The sequence below is a fragment of the Bombina bombina genome, chromosome 3 (genome assembly GCF_027579735.1).
Source record: "Bombina bombina isolate aBomBom1 chromosome 3, aBomBom1.pri, whole genome shotgun sequence".
In the NCBI taxonomy this organism is placed as follows: domain Eukaryota; kingdom Metazoa; phylum Chordata; class Amphibia; order Anura; family Bombinatoridae; genus Bombina; species Bombina bombina.
Window position 1 is genome coordinate 1,223,600,865 of NC_069501.1, and position 25,802 is coordinate 1,223,626,666.

The 25,802-nt window shown below is 37.5% G+C and overlaps 1 protein-coding gene across 1 annotated transcript in view; it reads left to right on the forward strand.

Annotated features, from left to right (window-relative positions):
- Positions 1–25,802, forward strand: part of LOC128652673 (retinal guanylyl cyclase 2-like) — a 163,392-nt gene that overhangs the window by 115,795 nt on the left and 21,795 nt on the right. Inside the window, exons 5-13 of the mRNA XM_053705603.1 lie at positions 5,984–6,080; positions 7,736–7,858; positions 18,135–18,215; positions 18,875–19,051; positions 21,029–21,185; positions 21,275–21,424; positions 22,056–22,204; positions 22,819–22,982; positions 25,043–25,235. Coding sequence (XP_053561578.1) covers positions 5,984–6,080; positions 7,736–7,858; positions 18,135–18,215; positions 18,875–19,051; positions 21,029–21,185; positions 21,275–21,424; positions 22,056–22,204; positions 22,819–22,982; positions 25,043–25,235 — 1,291 coding nt within the window. The remainder of the gene's footprint in view (positions 1–5,983; positions 6,081–7,735; positions 7,859–18,134; positions 18,216–18,874; positions 19,052–21,028; positions 21,186–21,274; positions 21,425–22,055; positions 22,205–22,818; positions 22,983–25,042; positions 25,236–25,802) is intronic.

The following is a 25,802-nucleotide window of genomic DNA, read 5'->3' on the forward strand; positions in this document are numbered from 1 at the left end:
ACTATTTTTTTTAAATGACCTAATAAATTTTGGAGATTTTATCAAGCCCAGTGAGTGCCTGCATTTGTGAAATGTTTGGATGATATCTAGCAGAGCACCGTGGCACTATTTGGAATGGTGAGATAGTGCTTTCCCTAAAGGAACTGTGTATATATATATATATATATATATATATATATATATATATATATATATATATACACAGTTGTAATAAAAAATATTCAACCCCCATTGCAAATCAGGTTTATTGTCAAACGTGGCAGACTTTTAGCTGTTTTCAATTAACAAATCAAACAAAAGCAATTGAAATAGCTCAACACAACGAATGCTTCAAGTGGTTTCCCCAAATTTCAACTGAAAATGCAACTTTTAATGAATTCTACAGTCTCACAATTATTCAACTCCCTGAATAGAATCACTCAAAACAGAACAAATATGCAAAACAGGTGTTGTCTCAAGCACACCTGATGCAACTAATCAAGGGCTTCATTAGTAGCACCAGGTGTGCTTGAGCTAGAACACATGAAATACCTGAACTGGCTAGGGGTTAGTTGAGTGTCACGTTTGATTGCATGTTAGAAATATGGATAAGTTAAAAGAATGGTTAAAAAATTTAAGAGAAGAGATTATCACGCCCTTCACAAGCAAGGAACAGGATACAAAAATATAGTGAAGGCACTGAATGTTCATAGAGACACCATTGGAAGCATAGTTCGCATGTTCAAAGTTAAAGGAACAGTGGTTACACTCAATGGACGGGGCAGAAAAATGAAACTATCAATGGCTGCAACCAGATTTCTGAGAAGGTAGGTTGAAAAAAAACCTTGAGTGCAAAAGACCTACAGCAAGACTTGGTGGCAACAGGCACTGAGGTTTCAGTTTGCCCAGTAAGGCATGTACTAAACGCTGAAGGATTCTATGCCAGAACTCCAAGACGTACACCACTACTGACCAAAAAGCACAAGAAAAGTTGGCTTCGATATGCTCAAAATCATATAAATAAGCCACAGAAGTTTTGGTATTATGTTTTTTGGAGCAATGAAACAAAACTTGAACTTTTTGGACTGATGGATCAGCGGTATGTCTGGAGGAAGAAGAATGAAGCATATGCTGAAAAGAACACTCTGCATACAGTTATGCATGGTGGTGGCTTGGTGATGCTCTGGGACTGCTTTGGATCCTCTGGCACTGGAAACCTGTAGCATGTGGAAGGCAAGATGGATTCATTAAAGTATCAGGAAAACCTAGGAGAAAACATCATGCCATCTGTGAGAAAGCTGAAGCTTGGGCATCATTGGACCTTACATTAGGACAATGATTCAAAGTATACCTCAAATTCAACCAATGCTTGAATGCAGAAGAAGTCCTCGAGAATTCTACAGTGACCCTCACAGTCACCTGACTTGAACCCAATAGAAAATCTCTGGTGGGATATTACTGAACTGGAGGCCATTGCTCACAAGGATTGGACTAAGATTCTTTAGCAATGCTGTCAGAAGCTGGGTCTGGCTATGTAGCTTGTTTGCAGAAGGTCATAACAGCAAAAGGGTGCTCTACTAAGTACTAAAGATGCTTACCTTGAAGGGGTTGAATAATTTTGAGACTGCAGAATTTATTAAAAGTTGCATTTTCATTTGAATTTGGGGAAACCACTTGAAGCATTCAATGTGTTGGGCTATTGTTTGATTTGTTCATTGCAAACAGCTGAAAGTCTGTACATTTTGACAGTAAACCTGATTTGTAATGGGGTTTGAATACGTTTGATTACAACTGTGTATATATATCATATGACAGATATTTGCCTGTGAGATATAAGCTCATATAAGATCTCAGATCAGATGCATTGTCAAGCCAACCACCATTATCCCAGCTAGATGCTCAAGAGTGCCATTATACCAGATCTCAAGCTAAATTATAAAAACATATCAATGTCAGCACAAATGAGTAATTAAGTGATTCAGGCATTTTGATGCAAACACAGATGAATATCCCATATTGTGTCAACTTAATTTAAAGGGATAAGGAAGTCAAAACTTAAAGGGACATTAAACACTACATAAATGCTAGATAGAATGATGCATTAATGAAAGGATTAGCCTGAGAATAACATGTAGATGGATTTTTTTAACGTTTCATTAGTTATTTAAATATGGCAAAATAAGTGTAAAGTGTTAGCGTCTATAAAACAATGGGAGCTGCCATGTTGTAACTTAAGTTACCTTCTCTCCTGTGGCCAATTAGATACAGTTATAAATAGGTCACTAGAATGTGCAGCCAATGCACTAATATTTCCAACAGGAACTGAAAAGCTCACAATTTGAGAATTGAATTACAGGAAAAGAAGACAAAATAAATAATGAAAGCATATTGTAGAGGTTTTTGTATAAATGTGATTTGAAATTTTGTATTACCATCTCAAAGTGTTTAATGTCCCTTTAAGTTTCATGACTTAAACAGAGTGCACGTTACAAAAAAAAATACTTAAAGAGACATAATACTCATGTGCTAAATCACTTAAAACTGATGCAGTATAACTGTAAAAAGCTGACAGGAAAATATCACCTGAACATCTCTATGTGAAAATATTTTACCTCACAATTTCCTCAGCTCAGCAGAGTAAGTTCTGTGTAAAAAGTTATATTTTGGTTACTGTCCAGCTGCAGGTAAAAAAAAATATATGAAGAAATGAACAGCAGCCAATCAGCATCAACAGTGCTGAGGTCATGAACTCTTTTACTGTGATCTCATGAGATTTCACTTATTTCTTATGAGAATTCATAGTAAAGTTCCTTAAAATGAATAGGGAAATAACGCGAGTGTGCACGAGGCTCACTCCCTTGCCGGTCCCGGGACAGGCATACTGATTTGCTGCTTAAAGTCCTTTACAATGGGGTGTGAATACTTAGGACATTTTGAGGTAAAATATCTTTCTTTTTTACATAGAGATGTTCAGGTGATATTTTCTAGTCAGCTTTTTACAGCTATGCTGCATCACTTTTAAGTGTTTCAACATTTGGGTATCATGGCTAGGGATGGGCGAATGTGCAAATTTTCGAATTTCGAATGTAGAACGAATGTTATTACCGAAATTCGAATTCTAAATTCGAATGTCGATAAGAACGAATATTCTTAAAAATTCGAAAATCGAATGTTATTTACAGTTTTCGAATGTCACTTTCGAATTCGAATGTTTATAATTATATCGAATGTCTACATTCGAAATTCGAATTTTTCGAATTCGAATATAAATTCGAATTTTTCGAATTCGAATATAAATTCGAATTTTTCAAATTCGAATATTGCATAATTCGAATATTACATTTAAAAGCATTGGAAATACTATTACAATCTAAATTCGAATTTTTCGAATTCGAATACACGTATTGCATAATTCGAATATTACATTTAAAGAAAAAGCATTAGAAATACTATTACAATCTAAATTCGAATTTTTCGAATTCGAATACACGTATTGTATAATTCGAATATTACATTTAAAGAAAAAGCATTAGAAATACTATTACAATCTAAATTCGAATTTTTCGAATTCGAATACACGTATTGCATAATTTGAATATTACATTTAAAGAAAAAGTATTAGAAATACTATTACAATCTAAATTCGAATTTTTCGAATTCGAATATTGCATAATTCGAATATTACATTTAAAGAAAAAGCATTAGAAATACTATTACAATCTAAATTCGAATTTTTCGAATTCGAATATTGCATAATTCGAATATTACATTTAAAGAAAAAGCATTAGAAATACTATTACAATCTAAATTCGAATTTTTCGAATTCGAATACACGTATTGCATAATTCGAATATTACATTTAAAGAAAAAGCATTAGAAATACTATTACAATCTAAATTCGAATTTTTCGAATTCGAATATTGCAGAATTCGAATATTACATTTAAAGAAAAAGCATTAGAAATACTATTACAATCTAAATTCGAATTTTTCGAATTCGAATATTTTCGAATGTAATCGTAAAATTTGAAACCGAACATTCGAAAATCGAATGTTAGAATGTTATGTAAACATTCGAAATTCGATTCGAACGAACGAATGTGTTAAAATTCGTGCCGTTTTTCGAATGTTGCGAAACATTCGCCCATCCCTAATCATGGCCCCTTAAATCAGATTAACCTGTTTCTCTTGGTTACCTTTATTAAAGTGTAATTTCTTTCTATGATACAATGATTTCCCTTCTCTACAATAAAACCCTATGGTAAGCAAAGCTGTATAGTGAGAAGCACTGCTTAATGAAGAAGACTTTTTTACCACAAACTTAGGGGCTGATTATCTAAAGGTTTCTTGGCTGGCGAGATTATTTAAGAATGCTCACCAACCCTTCTTTTTTCCTGGTGGAATTATCTAAAGCCACTTTTTACTCTAAAAACAGGGCGTCTCGCTAAGGGATGTATACTGCATTTTCGTATGGGAAGGAGATGCATACATTACAAAAGTGCACAATGAAGATCATAAATTAAAAATAATACAAAATAAATAATTAAACACATAAATTAGTTGTTATGGTAAATCCAAAATCGTAAGAAAATTGTTTACCAAAAAAGTATGTTATCAAAAACATAACATTTGTATGTAAATTACAGAAAGAATAAATTGACTTAAACATGTAGAAAGTAAATTGTAATTTAAGTACACTATAAGTGCAAACAAAAAGTAATTGCTTTATCGTAAAATGGGCTGAACATTGGGCGTATATGAAATTTTCTCTCAAATCCCAGTGTAATTATCTAAAAGAGTTTGCCCTACAGATCTCACTACTTTCTCTAGCAAACTAAAAGGTAGCTCCATTACTTTCTATAGGAGGCATCTCACCACTCACATTGAGTGCAGCTTTATAAAGATAATTCCACCGTGGCAGCCCCTGCAAGGGTCAGTGTGAAAAACCACATCTGATCCAGTGACGTTTAGATGATGATGAGTGTGCAGCTGTCTTTGGATAGGAGTCACCCACACAATGTGTGTAGTATTAAGTGAAAGCAATGTCATGAGTTTTCCCTGTAGTTACTCAGTACTGCTGCAGCAGCTACAGCTCCCTCTAAAGTGTACTTTGTTTATTAACGCTACACGCACTGCTCACATAGAGTGCCCAGGATACGTGCTTGCTCCTTAGTTTTCCTCACTATGCTCTCATGGTAAGGAGCTACATTTCAACCAAGGATACTAAAAGAGTGAGGTACATTTTGATAACAGAAATAAATCTGAAAGTTAATTTTTTGTAATAGTATGCTTCATCTGAATTCTGAAAGGTTTATTTTTAATTCCATGTTTATTTAAAAGAAAAATTGGACCCTGGATCAAACAAGGAATCAGTTATATTTAAAAAAAAAAAATTGCATCTTGCACCTAAACTACATACAGTATAATAGGGTTGATTTATAAAGCAGCGGATGCTGCTTCCGACCCACTCCACATCAGGTCTGCCTGAAGCGGAAGTTAAAAAGCACCTGTCATAAGACCGCTGCTCCTTAACTCGTCTGCCACCTCTGAGGCGGCGGACAGCAATCAGCCCGATTGGATACAATTGGGTTGATTGACACCCCCCTGCTAGCGCCCAATTGGTGGCAAATGTGCAGGGGACGGCATTGCACAAGCAGTTCACAAGAAATGCTTGTGCAATGATAAATGCTGACAGCGTATGCTGTCGGCATTTATCGATGTGTGGCTACAGCAGATCATGCTGGCCCGCACATTAGTAAATCGGCCCCTATGTTGCAAGCTACTGCTGAAAATTTTTCTGAAGCACCTTCAAGGAAAATCCAATTGCATTTCTGGCCTTAATTAATCTCACTTCTTGGTGTCCAAATGAGTCTGACTAGTGTAAGGTTTGCTCAAGAAAATATATAAGTTGGAACTGTTGTCAAAAAGCAATACAATGTCCAGTTAATTACATAAACTTTCAATTGTTTGACATTTTATGTAATACTTCTTGTTTTTTTCTAAAGGCATAGCATACTACAGATTCAATTGGTTAAAGGACCCAACAAAATTTTATTATCCCTTGATGACCTCACATTTATAAATCCAAAACTGAGTATGAAGGTAAGACTCCTAGAATGTGATATAAGATCTCAAATTTGTTTTCATTTTTTTTCAACACTATATTATAATATTACTATATTTTCCTTCTGCTGTGAATTTGTCAATTACTATATCGATAAAGGTGACACATATTTTTTAGAGCTTTTTTTTATTTAAAAGGAAATCAATGCACCAAAGGACACAATAGTAAAATGTAAACCTTCATGATTCAGATAGAGTTATCATTTTATTTCAATAATTTAATTACTGTATAAAATGTATCTTTCCTCTAAACTTTTTGTGAAACTCCTTTGCAGGAGAACATACTGAGATAGGTATTGGAGCAGGCACGTAACATTGCAAAACGAGGCACGCTCCTGAGTCTACCTCAGTATGCTTTCAAGGAAAGTATCAACAAAGGACACAGGTAAATTGGATAATAGAAGTAATTTGGAAAGTTTTTTTGTTTTGTTAGATTGTCTGAATCATGAAAGGTTCATTTAGACTTTCGTATCAGTTATATAGGATATCTGTGGTCCTGTATTTATAGAGCTCCCCATGGGTTATTAAAAAGAGATATGAGATCAAAAAAATATTACAGTTCATCCGTTTTATACCTAAAATAAATATTAGCTTTGGAACATTAAGGTGCCCACTGCAATCTATCAGAATTCCTTTGCAAAACATTGTGATATAGCTTGTTTGAGATTTTGCTTATGAGGCCTATGACAATCTTTCAGAAGGGAGGGTTTTATGTAGAAATAGTAAGGATGTGTTAAATAGCAACATCTCTATTTATGGAGACTATACAAAGTTGTGTAAGGGGATTAGGTCAGAGTAGGATACAATTGCTCTGCCAGGGGAATTACAAAAATTGGAACAATGGGCTGAATGCCAATACCTTTGATAAATTAAAAAATGGCTTAGATACATTTTGGGTTAAAAAGTAAATTTCCGGGATATGATTGCTTATGTTACATTGGCCAGCTTTCTAATTGTACTAATAATTGATTTTCAATTGGCAGCTTCCATATTGTAAACCAGTTAGAATCAGTATGGGTTGAACTCAGTAGACTTCTGACTTCCTTGAACCTCATCTACTATGTGACAATGTTACTATTTTTAAGAATTTCCACACACATGCATTTCAAATGGTTATGGTTAGTGGGGGACTGCAGACAAATTTGCCTGATTGAAAAGACCTCAGATTTTATATATCTGAAACACATTGCATGGAAATTCTGATGGATTTGAATGGGGACCAACTTTTGTTATAATTTTCAGGACACTACAGATGAAAGAAACTGCTCATTAAACTGGTACTCCATTAAAGGAGCTGAGGATGGAGATCTTGCGGGCAGGTTTGCTTGTGTGAACCTGCAACCACAAGTTACAAAGCAGTGGTCTTAAGTCTAATGTTCCTTCACCTGTCTGCTTGTCACACATAGCAGAGTTAAATCATCCCAGACTGATTCTTCTGAGATGAATGACAAGCCCTGTACTTGCACAATTGTTGACTCAAGAGCAGTGAGAAGGGTTGCACAAGCACTGGCTTGTAAAATATTGAATGTGAGCCTTGTTCACCCACAGTTTAACAAATGGGGGTCTTTGTATCAAGCTTTACTATAGTCTGCATTTTTAATACAGTTTGTTTATATGTTTTCTCTTTTCTACAGAAACTGAATATTGACAACATGAGTGATACTAAAAGTGTCTCTGACTGCAAATCGTTAACTCGATCCATGTCAACAAAAAGTGTGGGTGTTACCTATGAGAATTCCAATGTGGCCGTATATGAGGTAAGACGACAAAGACACTGACAGTTCTGTGCATAAAGATTCAAATAGACTTGCTGTTTTTGTTAATAATATATTAGCAGAGTTTATAAAATCATAGTAAGAATCAAGCAAAGTTCTAGACTACAATTTACAGTTGGGGGTGGGGGGCGAGCAAAAGATCCCAGAAAGTTTTATATCAATGGTGGAGGGAAGTACTGGTGTTTGGGGGGTGGGAATAGTTTTCTACATCTTTAGTTTTTTTCTTATTTAAATTCCCATCCCCCCATATACCATTATCCTTGTCTTTAGAAGGGGCATGTTAACAATAGGACTGCCCTACAAATTTATAAGTGTTGGCACCTTTAAGAACTGGGGGTTCATTAATAATAATTATGTGTGTGTTGTAGTGTCAGTACAGCAGACGACTCAGATTGTGAGACAGAATAGTATAAACCAACCACGAACCCTGGGATATGATTCAGGATGTGACCCACCTGTAGCAAGCGGCTGTGGGTAAAGCCCAATGTACTGTAATTCCTCCATCTACACTATGGGGCCAACAGAGCTTGATGCACCTTCAGCTGCTCCATAACTTGTCTGCCTGCTCTGAGGCTGCAGACATCAATCCGCCTGATCCTGTATGATCGGGCTGATTGACACCCTCTGCTAGCGGCTGATTGGCCGTGAATCTGCAGGGGGTGGCATTGCACAAGCAGTTCACAAGAACTGCTTGTGCAATGATAAATGCTGATAGCAAATGCTGTTGGCATTTATCGATATGCAGCGGACATGATACACTACATCGTATCATGTCTGCTCGCACTTTCATAAATCAGCCCCTATTTATTTTGCCTCCGCCTGGGGGGGTTCAAGAATAATCAAAATTTTTTGCTTTGCAGCCTGAAATAAAGACAGACAAAGGTTTTTGTTTATCCAGTTGTAATTGCTCAGTGCAACTTATAACATCCAAGTGAAAGATATAACACCAACATGTCAGGCAAAAATAAAGAAAATTCAAAAACAGAATCACTGAGTTGGAAAAAGAATCGCCCCCTCCTAAAATTACTTGTAAACTCAATCAGGTGTAGCTAATCACCTTCTAAATGGCACACACAAAGCCATTTGACCTTTAACTGTAATCAGCTGTTGGCATATTATTAAGCTCACCATGAAATGAGCTTTCCTGGAGCATCTCAGTCCCTGGTAGTGCAACTGAAGCAAACAATCAACTATGGGTGGCAAGGCACTGTGAAAAGATCTCTGGGATAATGTTGTGGACGGACACAAGTCAGGAGATGATACAAGAAAATATCAAAGGTTTTATCGATGCCTAGAAGCACAGTGAAGTTTATTATTTTTAAGAAGTGGAAGGTATTTGGTACAACACAGACCCTCTCTGGATCATGACATCACTCCAAACTGGATGAAAGAGCCAGGAGACTACCAAGAGGCCCATAGGAACTCTGAAGCAGTTGCAGGAATTTATGACAAAGAGAGGTCATTGTGTGCATGTGACAACAATATCATGAATTTTTCACAAATGTGGCTTGTATGGGAGGGTTGCAAGAAAAAAGCCACTCCTCAAGAAAGACCACATGCAGTCATGACAGAGCTTTGCCATAACACACCTAGGAAATTCTGAGGCCACATGGAAAAAAGGTGTTATGGTCAGATGAGAATAAAATTTAATTATTTGAACTCAACACCAAATGATATGTCTGAAGGAAATCCAATAAAGCTCACCATCCAAATAACACCATGGGGTCAATTTCAAAAAGTGCGAGTGGACATGATACAATGTAGCGTATCATGTCCACCGCACATCGATAAATGCTGACAGCATACGCTATAGATAGATAGATAGATAGATAGATAGATAGATAGATAGATAGATAGATAGACAGATAGATAGACAGATAGATAAATATATATGTATATATATATATATATGTATATATATATATATATATATATATATATATATATATATATATATATATATATATATATATATATATATATATATATATATAAATGAAAGTAACAAGAACTTGCACTCACTGGTCTTTCCTTCAAAAACACACATTTAATGTAACGTTTTGGAAACAGAGTATCCCCTTCCTCAGACAAAGTGTAAGGGCAACACATGCAATTTAAAATACAAACAAAGTGATAACCCCTACCCCCAATTAAGAAAAAAAAAAATGCCAAAATGTAGTCATAGCAACCACCCTAACACAGTGGCAGTATTGATGTTAGTGGTAAATCAATCTAAATAGTTGGAAATCAATCATACAGCTATAAGTGGTTGTGAAATAAGTGAGCAACACTATATTGTAAAAATATTAAAAACTGAACTAAAATAATCAAACATTATAAGTAATCATCAGTTATTTAAACAGTATCTATGCATCATATTTTGGGCTTAATATTGTGGAACAATGTGGAAAGGCCTCACATTTACACACATGTCAGTACTTTAATTGTTAAGACCCGGTACACACATCACTGGATCAACCCAGTGGCGTTTTATAACAATGTCAATAAAGTGTTTAACAATACTAATAGAGTTTATATGCACATAGCATAGAATGGCAAACTGTGACTTCCTACCTGATATTAAAAACAAAAACAGCAGGATGTCTTAAAAACCACAGATAAAGCACTATTTCAGAGCGATACACACAGCCATCAACCATGGCTACACCACGCCGAATGCCGGAAGTAAAGGGGAGGGGAGGAGCGTGGAAGAGACACCATGGCAACACTGTTGCCTAGACAACCGGTGTCAACAAACACACGGCCCAAAAGGTAGATTACATAGTCCTAGCACCCATCCATGGGAAATAGAATGGACATATAACCGGATACAGGATCCCTAAATAATAAAAATAATAGGACACACTAATCCAGACTTCTGTAAGCGTTGGTGCGCTATCCTGAACAAATGTTCATTGGATTTGATTTTACTGGTCACTGAGGAAGTAAGAAACCTCTTGGATAAAGTGAAACAGGAGATATTGGATTGCGAGACAAAAAACATACACGTCTTGAGGGAGGATACCACAGAATCGTGGTTGGATAAACACCACACAAATTAAGGAATATAAAGAAAATCTACTCCAATTTAAAAATAGAAAATTACAAATGGTCACTGAAGACCATAAAGAGAAAAGGGTGTACAGGTGGCTACTCGGAGGTGATAATAGGAGATCATTTGCGTAAAGAATGAGACAACAGCGATATTACACAAAACAATCCTTACAAACTGTGGACACCAGTTCAGGCTCTGACACTGATTCACCAAATACTCTCAATGTAACAACTGGTGCAACTGGTACCACACAACAATTTTTTCAGGGGGTTACCACAAGAGCCGGCCAAAGGAGAAGAGGAGGAGGCCCCACATACGGAGTGGTGGGTGGCGAGAAAAAAACACTACTACCCCCAAGGTAACAAACATCACTGGGCCTGAGACTGACCTAGTGGTGAATATCAGTCATCAGCCTCTGACATCTGCTGAAGTGTCCCTTCTAAATAAGGGCTCGAATTTTGTTCCTACACGTAGGGCAGATGAATTTGATGTGTTTATTGACTGTCAAAAGTTTCAACGATCCCTGAGACTTAAAGGGACACTGAACCCAATTTTTTTCTTGTGTAATTCAGATAGAGCATGCAATTTTAAGCAACTTTCTAATTTACTCCTATTGTCAATTTTTCTTCGTTCTCTTGCTATCTTAGGCCTAGATTTAGAGTTCGGCGGTAGCCGTCAAAACCAGCGTTAGAGGCTCCTAACGCTGGTTTTGGCCGCCCGCTGGTATTTGGAGTCAGTAATTAAAGGGTCTAACGCTCACTTTACAGCCGCGACTTTTCCATACCGCAGATCCCCCTACGCCATTTGCGTAGCCTATCTTTTCAATGGGATCTTTCTAACGCTGGTATTTAGAGTCGTTTCTGCAGTGAGCGTTAGAGCTCTAACGACAAGATTCCAGCCGCCTGAAAATAGCAGGAGTTAAGAGCTTTCTGGCTAACGCCGGTTCATAAAGCTCTTAACTACTGTACCCTAAACTACACTAACACCCATAAACTACCTATGTACCCCTAAACCGAGGTCCCCCCACATCGCCGCCACTCGATTAAAATTTTTAACCCCTAATCTGCCGACCGCCACCTACGTTATACTTATGTACCCCTAATCTGCTGCCCCTAACCCCGCCGACCCCTATATTATATTTATTAACCCCTAACTTGCCCCACACAACGTCGCCGCAAGCTACTTAAAATAATTAACCCCTAATCTTCCGACCGCAAATCGCCGCCACCTACGTTATCCCTATGTACCCCTAATCTTCTGCCCCTAACATCGCCGACCCCTATGTTATATTTATTAACCCCTAATCTGCCCCCCACAACGTCGCCGACACCTACCTACACTTATTAACCCCTAATCTGCCGAGCGGACCTGAGCGCTACTATAATAAAGTTATTAACCCCTAATCCGCCTCACTAACCCTATCATAAATAGTATTAACCCCTAATCTGCCCTCCCTAACATCGCCGACACCTACCTTCAATTATTAACCCCTAATCTGCCGACCGGAGCTCACCGCTATTCTAATAAATGTATTAACCCCTAAAGCTAAGTCTAACCCTAACACTAACACCCCCCTAAGTTAAATATAATTTTTATCTAAAGAAATAAATTAACTCTTATTAAATAAATGATTCCTATTTAAAGCTAAATACTTACCTGTAAAATAAATCCTAATATAGCTACAATATAAATTACATTTATATTATAGCTATTTTAGGATTAATATTTATTTTACAGGCAACTTTGTATTTATTTTAACCAGGTACAATAGCTATTAAATAGTTAAGAACTATTTAATAGTTACCTAGTTAAAATAATTACAAATTTACCTGTAAAATAAATCCTAACCTAAGATATAATTAAACCTAACACTACCCTATCAATAAAATAATTAAATAAACTACCTACAATTACCTACAATTAACCTAACACTACACTATCAATAAATTAATTAAACACAATTGCTACAAATAAATACAATTAAATAAACTATCTAAAGTACAAAAAATAAAAAAGAACTAAGTTACAGAAAATAAAAAAATATTTACAAACATAAGAAAAATATTACAACAATTTTAAACTAATTACACCTACTCTAAGCCCCCTAATAAAATAACAAAGACCCCCAAAATAAAAAATTCCCTACCCTATTCTAAATTTAAAAAGTTACAAGCTCTTTTACCTTACCAGCCCTGAACAGGGCCCTTTGCGGGGCATGCCCCAAGAAGTTCAGCTCTTTTGCCTGTAAAAGAAAACATACAATACCCCCCCCCCAACATTACAACCCACCACCCACATACCCCTAATCTAACCCAAACCCCCCTTAAATAAACCTAACACTAAGCCCCTGATGATCTTCCTACCTTGTCTTCACCATGCCAGGTTCACCGATCCGTCCTGGCTCCAAGATCTTCATCCAACCCAAGCGGGGGTTGGCGATCCATAATCCGGTGCTCCAAAGTCTTCCTCCTATCCGGCAAGAAGAGGACATCCGGACCGGCAAACATCTTCTCCAAGCGGCATCTTCTATGTTCTTCCATCCGATGACGACCGGCTCCATCTTGAAGACCTCCAGCGCGGATCCATCCTCTTCTTCCGACGACTAGACGATGAATGACGGTTCCTTTAAGGGACGTCATCCAAGATGGCGTCCCTCGAATTCCGATTGGCTGATAGGATTCTATCAGCCAATCGGAATTAAGGTAGGAATTTTCTGATTGGCTGATGGAATCAGCCAATCAGAATCAAGTTCAATCCGATTGGCTGATCCAATCAGCCAATCAGATTGAGCTCGCATTCTATTGGCTGTTCCGATCAGCCAATACAATGCGAGCTCAATCTGATTGGCTGATTGGATCAGCCAATCGGATTGAACTTGATTCTGATTGGCTGATTCCATCAGCCAATCAGAATTTTCCTACCTTAATTCCGATTGGCTGATAGAATCCTATCAGCCAATCGGAATTCGAGGGACGCCATCTTGGATGACGTCCCTTAAAGGAACCGTCATTCGTCGTCTAGCCGTCGGAAGAAGAGGATGGATCCGCGCTGGAGGTCTTCAAGATGGAGCCGGTCGTCATCGGATGGAAGAACATAGAAGATGCCGCTTGGAGAAGATGTTTGCCGGTCCGGATGTCCTCTTCTTGCCGGATAGGAGGAAGACTTTGGAGCACCGGATTATGGATCGCCAACCCCTGCTTGGGTTGGATGAAGATCTTGGAGCCAGGACGGATCGGTGAACCTGGCATGGTGAAGACAAGGTAGGAAGATCATCAGGGGCTTAGTGTTAGGTTTATTTAAGGGGGGTTTGGGTTAGATTAGGGGTATGTGGGTGGTGGGTTGTAATGTTGGGGGGGGGGTATTGTATGTTTTTTTTTACAGGCAAAAGAGCTGAAATTCTTGGGGCATGCCCCGCAAAGGGCCCTGTTCAGGGCTGGTAAGGTAAAAGAGCTTGTAATTTTTGTATTTTAGAATAGGGTAGGGAATTTTTTATTTTGGGGGTCTTTGTTATTTTATTAGGGGGCTTAGAGTAGGTGTAATTAGTTTAAAATTGTTGTAATATTTTTCTTATGTTTGTAAATATTTTTTTATTTTCTGTAACTTAGTTCTTTTTTATTTTTTGTACTTTAGATAGTTCATTTAATTGTATTTATTTGTAGCAATTGTGTTTAATTAATTTATTGATAGTGTAGTGTTAGGTTAATTGTAGGTAATTGTAGGTAGTTTATTTAATTATTTTATTGATAGGGTAGTGTTAGGTTTAATTATAACTTAGGTTAGGATTTATTTTACAGGTAAATTTGTAATTATTTTAACTAGGTAACTATTAAATAGTTCTTAACTATTTAATAGCTATTGTACTTGGTTAAAATAAATACAAAGTTACCTGTAAAATAAATATTAATCCTAAAATAGCTATAATATAAATGTAATTTATATTGTAGCTATATTAGGATTTATTTTACAGGTAAGTATTTAGCTTTAAATAGGAATCATTTATTTAATAAGAGTTAATTTATTTCGTTAGATAAAAATTATATTTAACTTAGGGGGGTGTTAGTGTTAGGGTTAGACTTAGCTTTAGGGGTTAATACATTTATTAGAATAGCGGTGAGCTCCGGTCGGCAGATTAGGGGTTAATAATTGAAGGTAGGTGTCGGCGATGTTAGGGAGGGCAGATTAGGGGTTAATACTATTTATGATAGGGTTAGTGAGGCGGATTAGGGGTTAATAACTTTATTATAGTAGCGCTCAGGTCCGCTCGGCAGATTAGGGGTTAATAAGTGTAGGTAGGTGTCGGCGACGTTGTGGGGGGCAGATTAGGGGTTAATAAATATAACATAGGGGTCGGCGATGTTAGGGCAGCAGATTAGGGGTACATAGGGATAACGTAGGTGGCGGCGGTTTACGGAGCGGCAGATTAGGGGTTAAAAGTGTAATGCAGGGGTCAGCGATAGCGGGGGCGGCAGATTAGGGGTTAATAAGTGTAAGGCTAGGGGTGTTTAGACTCGGGGTACATGTTAGAGTGTTAGGTGCAGACGTAGGAAGTGTTTCCCCATAGGAAACAATGGGGCTGCGTTAGGAGCTGAACGCTGCTTTTTTGCAGGTGTTAGGTTTTTTTTCAGCTCAAACAGCCCCATTGTTTCCTATGGGAGAATCGTGCACGAGCACGTTTTTGAGGCCGGCCGCGTCCGTAAGCAACTCTGGTATCGAGAGTTGCATTTGCGGTAAAAATGCTCTACGCTCCTTTTTTGGAGCCTAACGCAGCATTTGTTTGAACTCTCGATACCAGAGTTAAATTTATGGTGCGGCCAGAAAAAAACCCGCGGAGCGTTAACAGCCCTTTTACCGCCAAACTCCAAATCTAGCCGTTAATTTGAAAAAGAAGGCATCTAAGCTTTTTTTGGTTTCAGTACTCTGGACAGCACTTTTTTATGGTGGATGAATTTATCCACCAATCAGCAAGGACAACCCAGGTTGTTCACCAAAAATGGGCCGGCATCTAAACTTACATTCTTGCATTTTAAATAAAGATACCAAGAGAATGAAGAAAATTTGATAATAGGAGTAAATTAGAAAGTTGCTTAAAATTTCATGCTCAATTTGAATCACAAAATAATTTTTTTGGGTACAGTGTCCCTTTAAGGAATTCTTCAAAGAGACAACTACAGAACTCAGACCAATGATCTAGCATTCAAAGTGAAAAGTTCTTTTGATCTACACAGTCAGAACTCCAGTATCAGAACATACATGCGACTGGTGTCCCAAGACATTACGAAAATGGAGCATGTGAAATATTGTAACGACTTAACAGCAGAAGAAAAACAAGCTCTCATCTCCCTGTCTTCTGATCCAGAAATCGTGATTAGAACGGCGGACAAGGGAGGAGCAGTCGTGGTTCTTGACTATTCCTATTACCAGAGTGAAATATTACAACAACTGAGTGACCTGAATACTTATCTGCCACTGAAACACGATCCAACTGCTGCTTTTAAATCAATTATTCAGGAAACAGTAACAAAGGGCTTCACAGCTGGTTGGATTGATGAGAGCACCAAGAAATATTTGCTAGTGGATTTTCCCTCTTGTCCAATCCTGTATACTTTACCCAAGATTCACAAAGATATTCACAAAGATATGACGACACCACCCGGGAGACCAATAGTCTCGGCACGGATTTCCATTACATCCAGACTAGCAGTGTATGTGGACCACTTCCTCCAGCCACTAGTTAAGAACATACGGTCCTATCTTCGTGACTCATCTCAACTAATACTTGATTTAACAGAGATAGAAGTGGAGGATTCCTGGATTTTGGCTACAGCCGATGTTAATAGCCTCTATACGATCATTCCCCATGAGAGTGGTAAAACGTGTGTTGAAGAGGCACTTGATCGTTATCCTTATGTTGGTCCTCCCAGAGAATTCCTCATTGAGTTGTTGTATCTAAGTTTGCGCCTCAACTACTTCAGATTTGAAAATTCTTTCCATCAACAAATAGCAGGAACTGCTATGGGCTCAAATGTGGCCCCATCCCTGGCCAACATTTTTATGGATAAGTATGAAACATCGGCCATGGGCATTTATGGTAAATCTGAAGTGAAGTTCTACCGTCGTTACATAGACGACCTCTTCATTATTTGGAACAGTACGGCTGAGGCTCTACAGAGTTGGTTTGACCAGCTGAATATACTCGACAACCCAGTGAAGTTTAAACTTAACATCCAGGAAACAACAATTGAATTCCTTGACTTAAGGATTTTCAAAAAAGGCCAACAACATCTGGGTACCTCTTTGTTCTGTAAACCCACAGATCGGAATTCACTGCTCCATGCGAGTAGCAGTCACCCCACTAGTCTACTAAGGGCTATTACGAAAGCCCAACTACTGAGGGTGACAAGGAATAACAGTGAACCTGAAATAATGTTGACACAACTAACAGCGATGGCTGAGAAATTCAAACAGAGGGGATATAATACTCACCTAATTGACCAGAAAATGCGTGAGGTTAGCAACTCAGAACCTGTGGGCCATACGACAGAAGGAAATGACAAGCAAAGATTAACTTCACTACAGTTGAACTATAAGTAACATAGGCGCAAGTCTTAACCAACACTGGCATATTATCAAGAGTGATCCTTCCCTCCCTTTTGATGAGTGGGACCACCCCAGAGTGGATTACAAGCGGAACAAGAATTTGAAGGATTCTCTAATGATCACAGATCCGGCCCATTGCTATACTTCATCTAATTGGCTGCAGCGGAATAAGAAGAATGGCTTTTATAGGTGTACAGGCTGTACGACCTGCAGTTCCATGCTATCTGGCACAACATTTGCCCATCCCCACACCAATAGGAAGTTTAAGATTAGACATTTCATCACATGTACTACAACACACGTGGTATACCTTCTTAACTGCTGTTGTGGGCGTTTTTATGTCGGTAAATATTCTATCACAATTTCGGCTTTTGTTCGAACACAACCTATAACTTTCAACTTTTAATATCAGTGCTATTAAGTACTGTCACAATATCTATTGAAATTTTAGTTTGCACTAGAGCTATGTCAGCTGCGCTAGCCCTTGTAATCTAGCCCTTGTAATCTAGCCCTTTATTTTTGGAAAGGAGAATGTATTAATGGCTGTTTATAATTACTTTGAAAGTCATATAAATGAAGAATGATGTGTTTCAATTTTATTTTTAGGGTGACTGGGTATGGTTGAAGAAATTTGAGCCTGGGGTGTACCATGAACTGCGGCAGAGCACTGCAAGTACTCTGCGCAAGGTGATATTATTCATAGAAAATCCATATTGTCTTGTGAATTAATATTTTATATAAACTATTTCTAATTGTTTATTATCATTGTAATACTTGTGCAATGTTTAATGCAGAGAGTTTCCCTGCCAGGGAACCTTGTCTACCTGGACCTTGATAAATTTGGGCTTCTGTATAGAGTTTTAATAGTTATGAAATCTCTTCATGAAGACTGTATCTTAAAGTTCTGAAAGCCTGCAATTGGTTTATTTAATTAGCCAATAGTTCACCTGTAAATGACTTATTTTTTCAAAAATCCCTTTGAGCAACAGATGGCGTATGGCGTTAGTGTTGGAACAATGTATAACATTGTTAAAAGCATTCTTGCAAAACTGATGCCATATATAGTTCTGAAGTCTTGAGTTTACCTACCGGCTGTTTACCAAAGGATACCAAATGGACCAAGTAAACTTGGTAACAGAAGGAAATTAAAATTTGTTAAAATTGTATATTCTTTTTGAATCATTAAAGAAAAAAAATTGGTTTTATGTCCTTTAACTTAAAAAAAACCCCATTAATGTGGTATGGAATAAACAAGTAATTTACTTACTTTTCTTTAGCATGTGCCATTTGGATGTATGTATTTGGTTTAGCCTCACAATATTGACTGCCACTTTTGCATAATACAGATGAAAGACCTCAGACACGAAAATGTGAATCCCTTCCTGGGTTTCTTCTCAGACTGTGGAATATTTGCTATTATTACCGAGCATTGTTCAAGGGGAAGCCTGGAAGACCTCCTCAGAAATGATGATGTAAAACTAGACTGGATGTTTAAGTCATCACTGCTCCTAGATTTGATCAAGGTATCATTTAAGTTGAACACTACTTCTGTAGTAATCATAACAATAAGCATTATAATAAAACTAATGACACTCATATAATAATTGTCATTTACAAAAGGATATGCAACACTTTGAGATTATAATGTAAAATGTTAAATTATTTGTATTACAATAAACATTTTCAATATTTACTATGGTAGTGAATACTTAGGGGTTGATTTATCATTGTGTGGGCGGACATGATCGATAAATGAAAACCGCTGCTTGATAAATCTACCCCTTAGACTTCACAAGCCTAACTCTGCTACATTTTTTCTTCACTGTAAAAGCTCAATTATATTTGTCGCTAACTGACATAAACAGAGGAGATAAGAGACTATGGGGTTGATTTATCATTTATCGAGCTGTCCGCATTTATCACTGCACAAGCATTCCTGATGAAATGCTTGTGTAATGCCGCCCAATCAGCTGCTAGCAGGGCTCTCAATCATCCCGATCGGAATGGGATGATTTCAACCTTACGACCACTGCTTCTTAACTTCCGTTTTAGGCAAGCCTTAAACGGTGGGCCTCCCCTGCTTAATAAATGGAGCCCATTGGCTCTTCCAAATAAGACAAATGTTGGTATGAGTTTGGCCATTGAAAAACTATTGCAACAAACGTATTCACAAAACTTTTATGTTTGGTTGGTATGTTCATTTGTTACAAAACAATAAAAAAGTGTTTCATGTCACTTTTTTACTGAAATAGTGATCGTCTACTATGAACAATTGTGATACTGTCACCGTATTGAGTCTTGAACACAGTGACCATATGCACATAATGTCGGACCTTTCTTTTACAATTATGAGCTAGATTACAAGTGGGGCACCAACATGCAAGCGGTAAGGTGAGTTAACATCTCTACAGCGCAATCCTTCCTGATTCTTGCACTCTTATTGCAAGACTAAGGGGCATATTTATCAAGCTCCATATAGAGCTTGAGGCCCCTTGTTTCTGGGGGAGCCTTCAGGCTCGCTGGGAACAGAAGTTATCAAGAAGTTATGAAGCAGCGGTCTAAAGACCACTGCTCCAAATCTTGTTCGCCTGCTCTGAGGCGGCGGACAGAAATCAACCCTATCGAATATAATCAGGTTGATTGACACCCCCTGCTGGCGGCCGATCGACCCCCGAATCTACATGGGGCGGCATTGCACCAAGAACTGCTGGTGCAATGATAAATGCCGACAGCATAGGCTATCGATGGACAGCGATGTGCAGCGGATATGATACGCTACTTTGTATCATGTCCGCTCGCACATTGTTAAATATGCCCCTCAGGGCTAGATTACAAGTGAAGCACTAAATTTGCCCATTTGTGGATGTGCAATAAATAACCAGTCATTACACCCACACCCACAAGTCGCGCAAACAGGATCCCGGTTATTTAAAAGCGAAACATAAGAAGATAATATTGCATTTTTCATAATCAAATGTTCTGCACATAGCAGAATATGTTCTATTTATTCTTAAAGAGATGTTTTTAATATATATATATATGATGGTTTTTTTGCACAAATGTATGTATAACTATATATTTAAAAATGCCGCCCCCTGCAGATTCGCAGCCAATCGCGCTCCATTCAGAGCTTGATAATTCGGCCCCTATATGTCAGGTATTTTCTGGCAAAAATGTCACTATTAAATTTAATGGAGCAAAAAATTTTAAATCTGTAACATTGGTGACATTGTCATATTTTATTATATGACATAATTAAAAAAAAAAGTAGTGTATTTATTTCTAAAAAGCATTTTTCATTTTTTTTCTTTAATATAAATTGCAATACAGAATATGGTTTTTAATATATGAGTTTTGTTTGTAAATATTTTTCTTCCGATAAGGCCAATCATTTCTCAAGATATACTTGAGACCCAGGACATACTTGAAAACGAGAGAAATCTCGATGTATCCTTCCTGGTAAAATATTTTATAAATAAATAATATAACTAATTTTACAGGGAATGAGATATTTACATCATCGGGATTTTTCTCATGGGCGTCTAAAATCTCGAAACTGTGTAGTCGATGGTCGCTTTGTGCTGAAATTGACAGACTATGGATACAATGAAATTGTGGAAAACCAGAAAGCTCCACGTGTTTCACACTCTGCTGGAGGTAAAGAAATACAACATTAACATCATTTTTTTTATCGGAAAGAGTTTTTTCTTTATTCACTGCAAATAATGTTTTCTTTTTTTAAATAGAATTGTTTTGGACAGCACCAGAATTACTTCGAGATCAATCCCTGGCAAGGAGAGGGACATTTAAAGGGGATGTCTATAGTTTTGCTATTATTTTGCAAGAAGTAGTTGTACGAGGTCCACCATATTGCATGTCGGGACTTCCAGCTGAGGGTGAGGATCTTTTTGTAGATGCTTTATATTAAAGAGTAGATTGCAGTTCACTGATAGCTCTCTATGCTGGTTTTCTGTCGAAACATTTAAATCCATCATAATGTGGAACCACGTCACTTCCGGAGACGTTGTTCCTGTCAATCCGACGGGTTGCAAATGCGCAGCTCCGGTGTTCTAAATTAAGTTGTCTACCATAGGAATGCGCAAACTACATCACTTCCGGTGACGTGTAATCAGCTGCTGGAGATTTGTGGTGCTCACTGCGCATGCGCTACAGACCCAACCTTCTATAAACAGATGATTTACACGGCAGTGGATTGCACAGTGCACACAGAGAGCTCAAAGCAGCAAACAAAAAACAAAACATTCGTTATACAAAACCAGTAGACCATTTACAATCATTAAAATCATTAGACAAAATATGTTAGGATAAAGACTGACCTGTTTACATAAGTATGAGTACATAGATATTTAAATTGTGTTAACTTATGTTTCCGACGAACCTGAAGGCTCACGCGGAAACTGCTGCATTTGCAGCATAATAAATTGCCCCCATTGGCATCTTCAAATAATAAACCAGATGTTTGTTCTACTATTTACCTTCTAACATATTTGTTTTTGTTTTATTAAGAAATCATTCGAAAGGTGAAAAAGCCCCCTCCATTATGTCGACCAACAGTTGCCCCAGACCAGGCCCCACTTCAGTGTATACAGTTAATGAAACAGTGTTGGAGTGAATTGGCAGAGAGACGGCCTACATTTGATGAAATCTTTGATCAGGTAAGTGAAATACTTACCCTCTTTTAATTTAAAAATGGCATCCAGCAGTTTCAGTCAGCCTACACTTGATGGGTTAAAGGGACAATTTTCTTTCATGATTTAGATAGAGAATACAATTTTAAAAACTTTCCATTTCCCTTCAATTATCTAGATTTCTTAATTATCTTGGTATCCTTTGTTGAAGAAGCAGCAGTGCATGACTGGGAGCTAGCTAAGAGCCCATGAAACTGAAATTTATTGACCAGACTGAAAGTTTATGGGATAGTTTATAAGTGTTGCGATATTGCTTGCACGAGTCGCAAAAAGCATGACATGAGGCATATATATGCAGCCACCAATTAACAGCCCCTCAGCATACCTAGGTATCCTTTTCAATAAAGGATATCAGGAGAACAAAACAAATTAGATAATATAAGTAAATTGGAAAGTTGTTTGAAGTCACATGCTCTATCTAAATCATTGAAGAAGAAAAAATAGTGTTTTATGTCCCTTTAAAAAACTCTCAAACAACAGGTCTGTAATGTCTAAACTGTATTTTATATGCAAATTCACAACCTCTTTTTATTCTGTCTTAGGTTTGACAGAGATGTAATAAAAATGTTTCTTGATTTCAGTTTAAAACCATTAACAAAGGCAAGAAAACCAATATCATAGACTCCATGCTAAGAATGCTTGAGCAATACTCGAGTAACCTGGAGGATTTAATCAGAGAACGGACAGAGGAACTGGAAATAGAAAAACAAAAAACTGAAAAACTTCTGTCTCAAATGCTACCTCCGTAAGTACAATTAATCTTTATGTTTAATACACTGGAGCTTTTCCCTAATCAAGTACATAAAGCAGCTACACAAGAAATATTACAGGTCCCTTTCAAACAACGAAGTCAAATACAGGGAGTGCAGAATAATTAGGCAAATGAGTATTTTGACCACATCATGCTCTTTATGCATGTTGTCTTACTCCAAGCTGTATAGGCTCGAAAGCCTACTACCAATTAAGCATATTAGGTGATGTGCATCTCTGTAATGAGAAGGGGTGTGGTCTAATGACATCAACACCCTATATCAGGTGTGCATAATTATTAGGCAACTTCCTTTCCTTTGGCAAAATGGGTCAAAAGAAGGACTTGACAGGCTCAGAAAAGTCAAAAATAGTGAGATATCTTGCAGAGGGATGCAGCACTCTTAAAATTGCAAAGCTTCTGAAGCGTGATCATCGAACAATCAAGCGTTTCATTCAAAATAGTCAACAGGGTCGCAAGAAGCGCGTGGAAAAACCAAGGCGCAAAATAACTGCCCATGAACTGAGAAAAGTCAAGCGTGCAGCTGCCAAGATGCCACTTGCCACCAGTTTGGCCATATTTCAGAGCTGCAACATCACTGGAGTGCCCAAAAGCACAAGGTGTGCAATACTCAGAGACATGGCCAAGGTAAGAAAGGCGACCACCACTGAACAAGACACACAAGCTGAAACGTCAAGACTGGGCCAAGAAATATCTCAAGAGTGATTTTTCTAAGGTTTTATGGACTGATGAAATGAGAGTGAGTCTTGATAGGCCAGATGGATGGGCCCGTGGCTGGATTGGTAAAGGGCAGAGAGCTGCAGTCCGACTCAGACGCCAGCAAGGTGGAGGTGGAGTACATCAAAGATGAGCTTGTGGGGCCTTTTCGGGTTGAGGATGGAGTCAAGCTCAACTCCCAGTCCTACTGCCAGTTTCTGGAAGACACCTTCTTCAAGCAGTGGTACAGGAAGAAGTCTGCATCCTTCAAGAAAAACATGATTTTCATGCAGGACAATGCTCCATCACACGCGTCCAAGTACTCCACAGCGTGGCTGGCAAGAAAGGGTATAAAAGAAGAAAATCTAATGACATGGCCTCCTTGTTCACCTGATCTGAACCCCATTGAGAACCTGTGGTCCATCATCAAATGTGAGATTTACAAGGAGGGAAAACAGTACACCTCTCTGAACAGTGTCTGGGAGGCTGTGGTTGCTGCTGCACGCAATGTTGATGGTGAACAGATCAAAACACTGACAGAATCCATGGATGGCAGGCTTTTGAGTGTCCTTGCAAAGAAAGGTGGCTATATTGGTCACTGATTTGTTTTTGTTTTGTTTTTGAATGTCAGAAATGTATATTTGTGAATGTTGAGATGTTATATTGGTTTCACTGGTAAAAATAAATAATTGAAATGGGTATATATTTGTTTTTTGTTAAGTTGCCTAATAATTATGCACAGTAATAGTCACCTGCACACACAGATATCCCCCTAAAATAGCTAAAACTAAAAACAAACTAAAAACTACTTCCAAAAATATTCAGCTTTGATATTAATGAGTTTTTTGGGTTCATTGAGAACATGGTTGTTTTTCAATAATAAAATTAATCCTCAAAAATACAACTTGCCTAATAATTCTGCACTCCCTGTACAATTATCCTTGTTTAAAGGAATTTATATATCTCAGGAAAACCAAACTTGGAAATGAAACTGAAATTTATTGACCAGACTGAAAGTTTATGGGCTAGTTTATAAGTGTTGCGATATTGTTTGCACAAGCCGCAAAAAGCAATATTGTGACTAAGCTAATTTCGAGCGCAAATGAATGTTAATATTTTAAATGGTATTTTACTGTGTATTTACTGTAAATATTTTACATTCCAATGTACTTCACATAGTCAATTATGTTCTTTGTATTTCTATATATATATATATTCCTATATGTATTTATATATATATATATATTCCTGTATTGCAGGTTAATTATCTCGCTCCTGCAAATGGGCAAATTTAGCGCTCCACTTCTCTAGCCCTTATTTATTAAAATTATTTTTTTCAGGTCTGTTGCTGAAGCTTTGAAAACTGGAGCAACGGTTGAGCCGGAATATTTTGATCAAGTTACCATCTATTTTAGCGATATTGTTGGGTTCACCACAATATCTGCCCTCAGTGAGCCTATTGAGGTTGTTGACCTGTTAAATGACCTCTATACTTTATTTGATGCTGTTCTTGGGAATCATGATGTTTACAAGGTAAGACCTTTTCAGGAACAGAAATGCATCTAATGGTATTGTTAGCAAACCTCAACAAATTAAGGAAATGCCTGTTAAAGGGACAGTTAACTAATTCATGTCATGAATTGGAAAGAGTCCATGTAAACACTTTAAAAATATATTTTGCATGAAAAAAGCTTATGCCACAGCTGTTCATTTTGAAGTTAACAGAAATCACAAGTTTGTGTGCAACTGCTCTTAATGGAACAGAAGAGTAAAAATTAGACTTTTGTGATTCAGATAGAACAATTTTATTTTTTTTCCAATATACCTATTATCAAATTTTTCTCATGGTATTGTAAAGGCAGGTAAGCCCTGGAGCAGCAATGCACTACTGGGAGCTAGCTCTTGTAATTGGCTCGCCCAGTATGTTCAGCTAGCTCCCAGTAGTGCACTGCTGCTCCTGAACTTACCTAGCTTTTCTCTATAACAAAGGGAAAGAACCCAAAGCACATCTGATAATTAAAGCAAATTAGAAAATTCCTTAAAACTGCACGCTTTATCTGAACCAAGAAAGTTTCATTTGACTTTATTGTCCATTTAGGA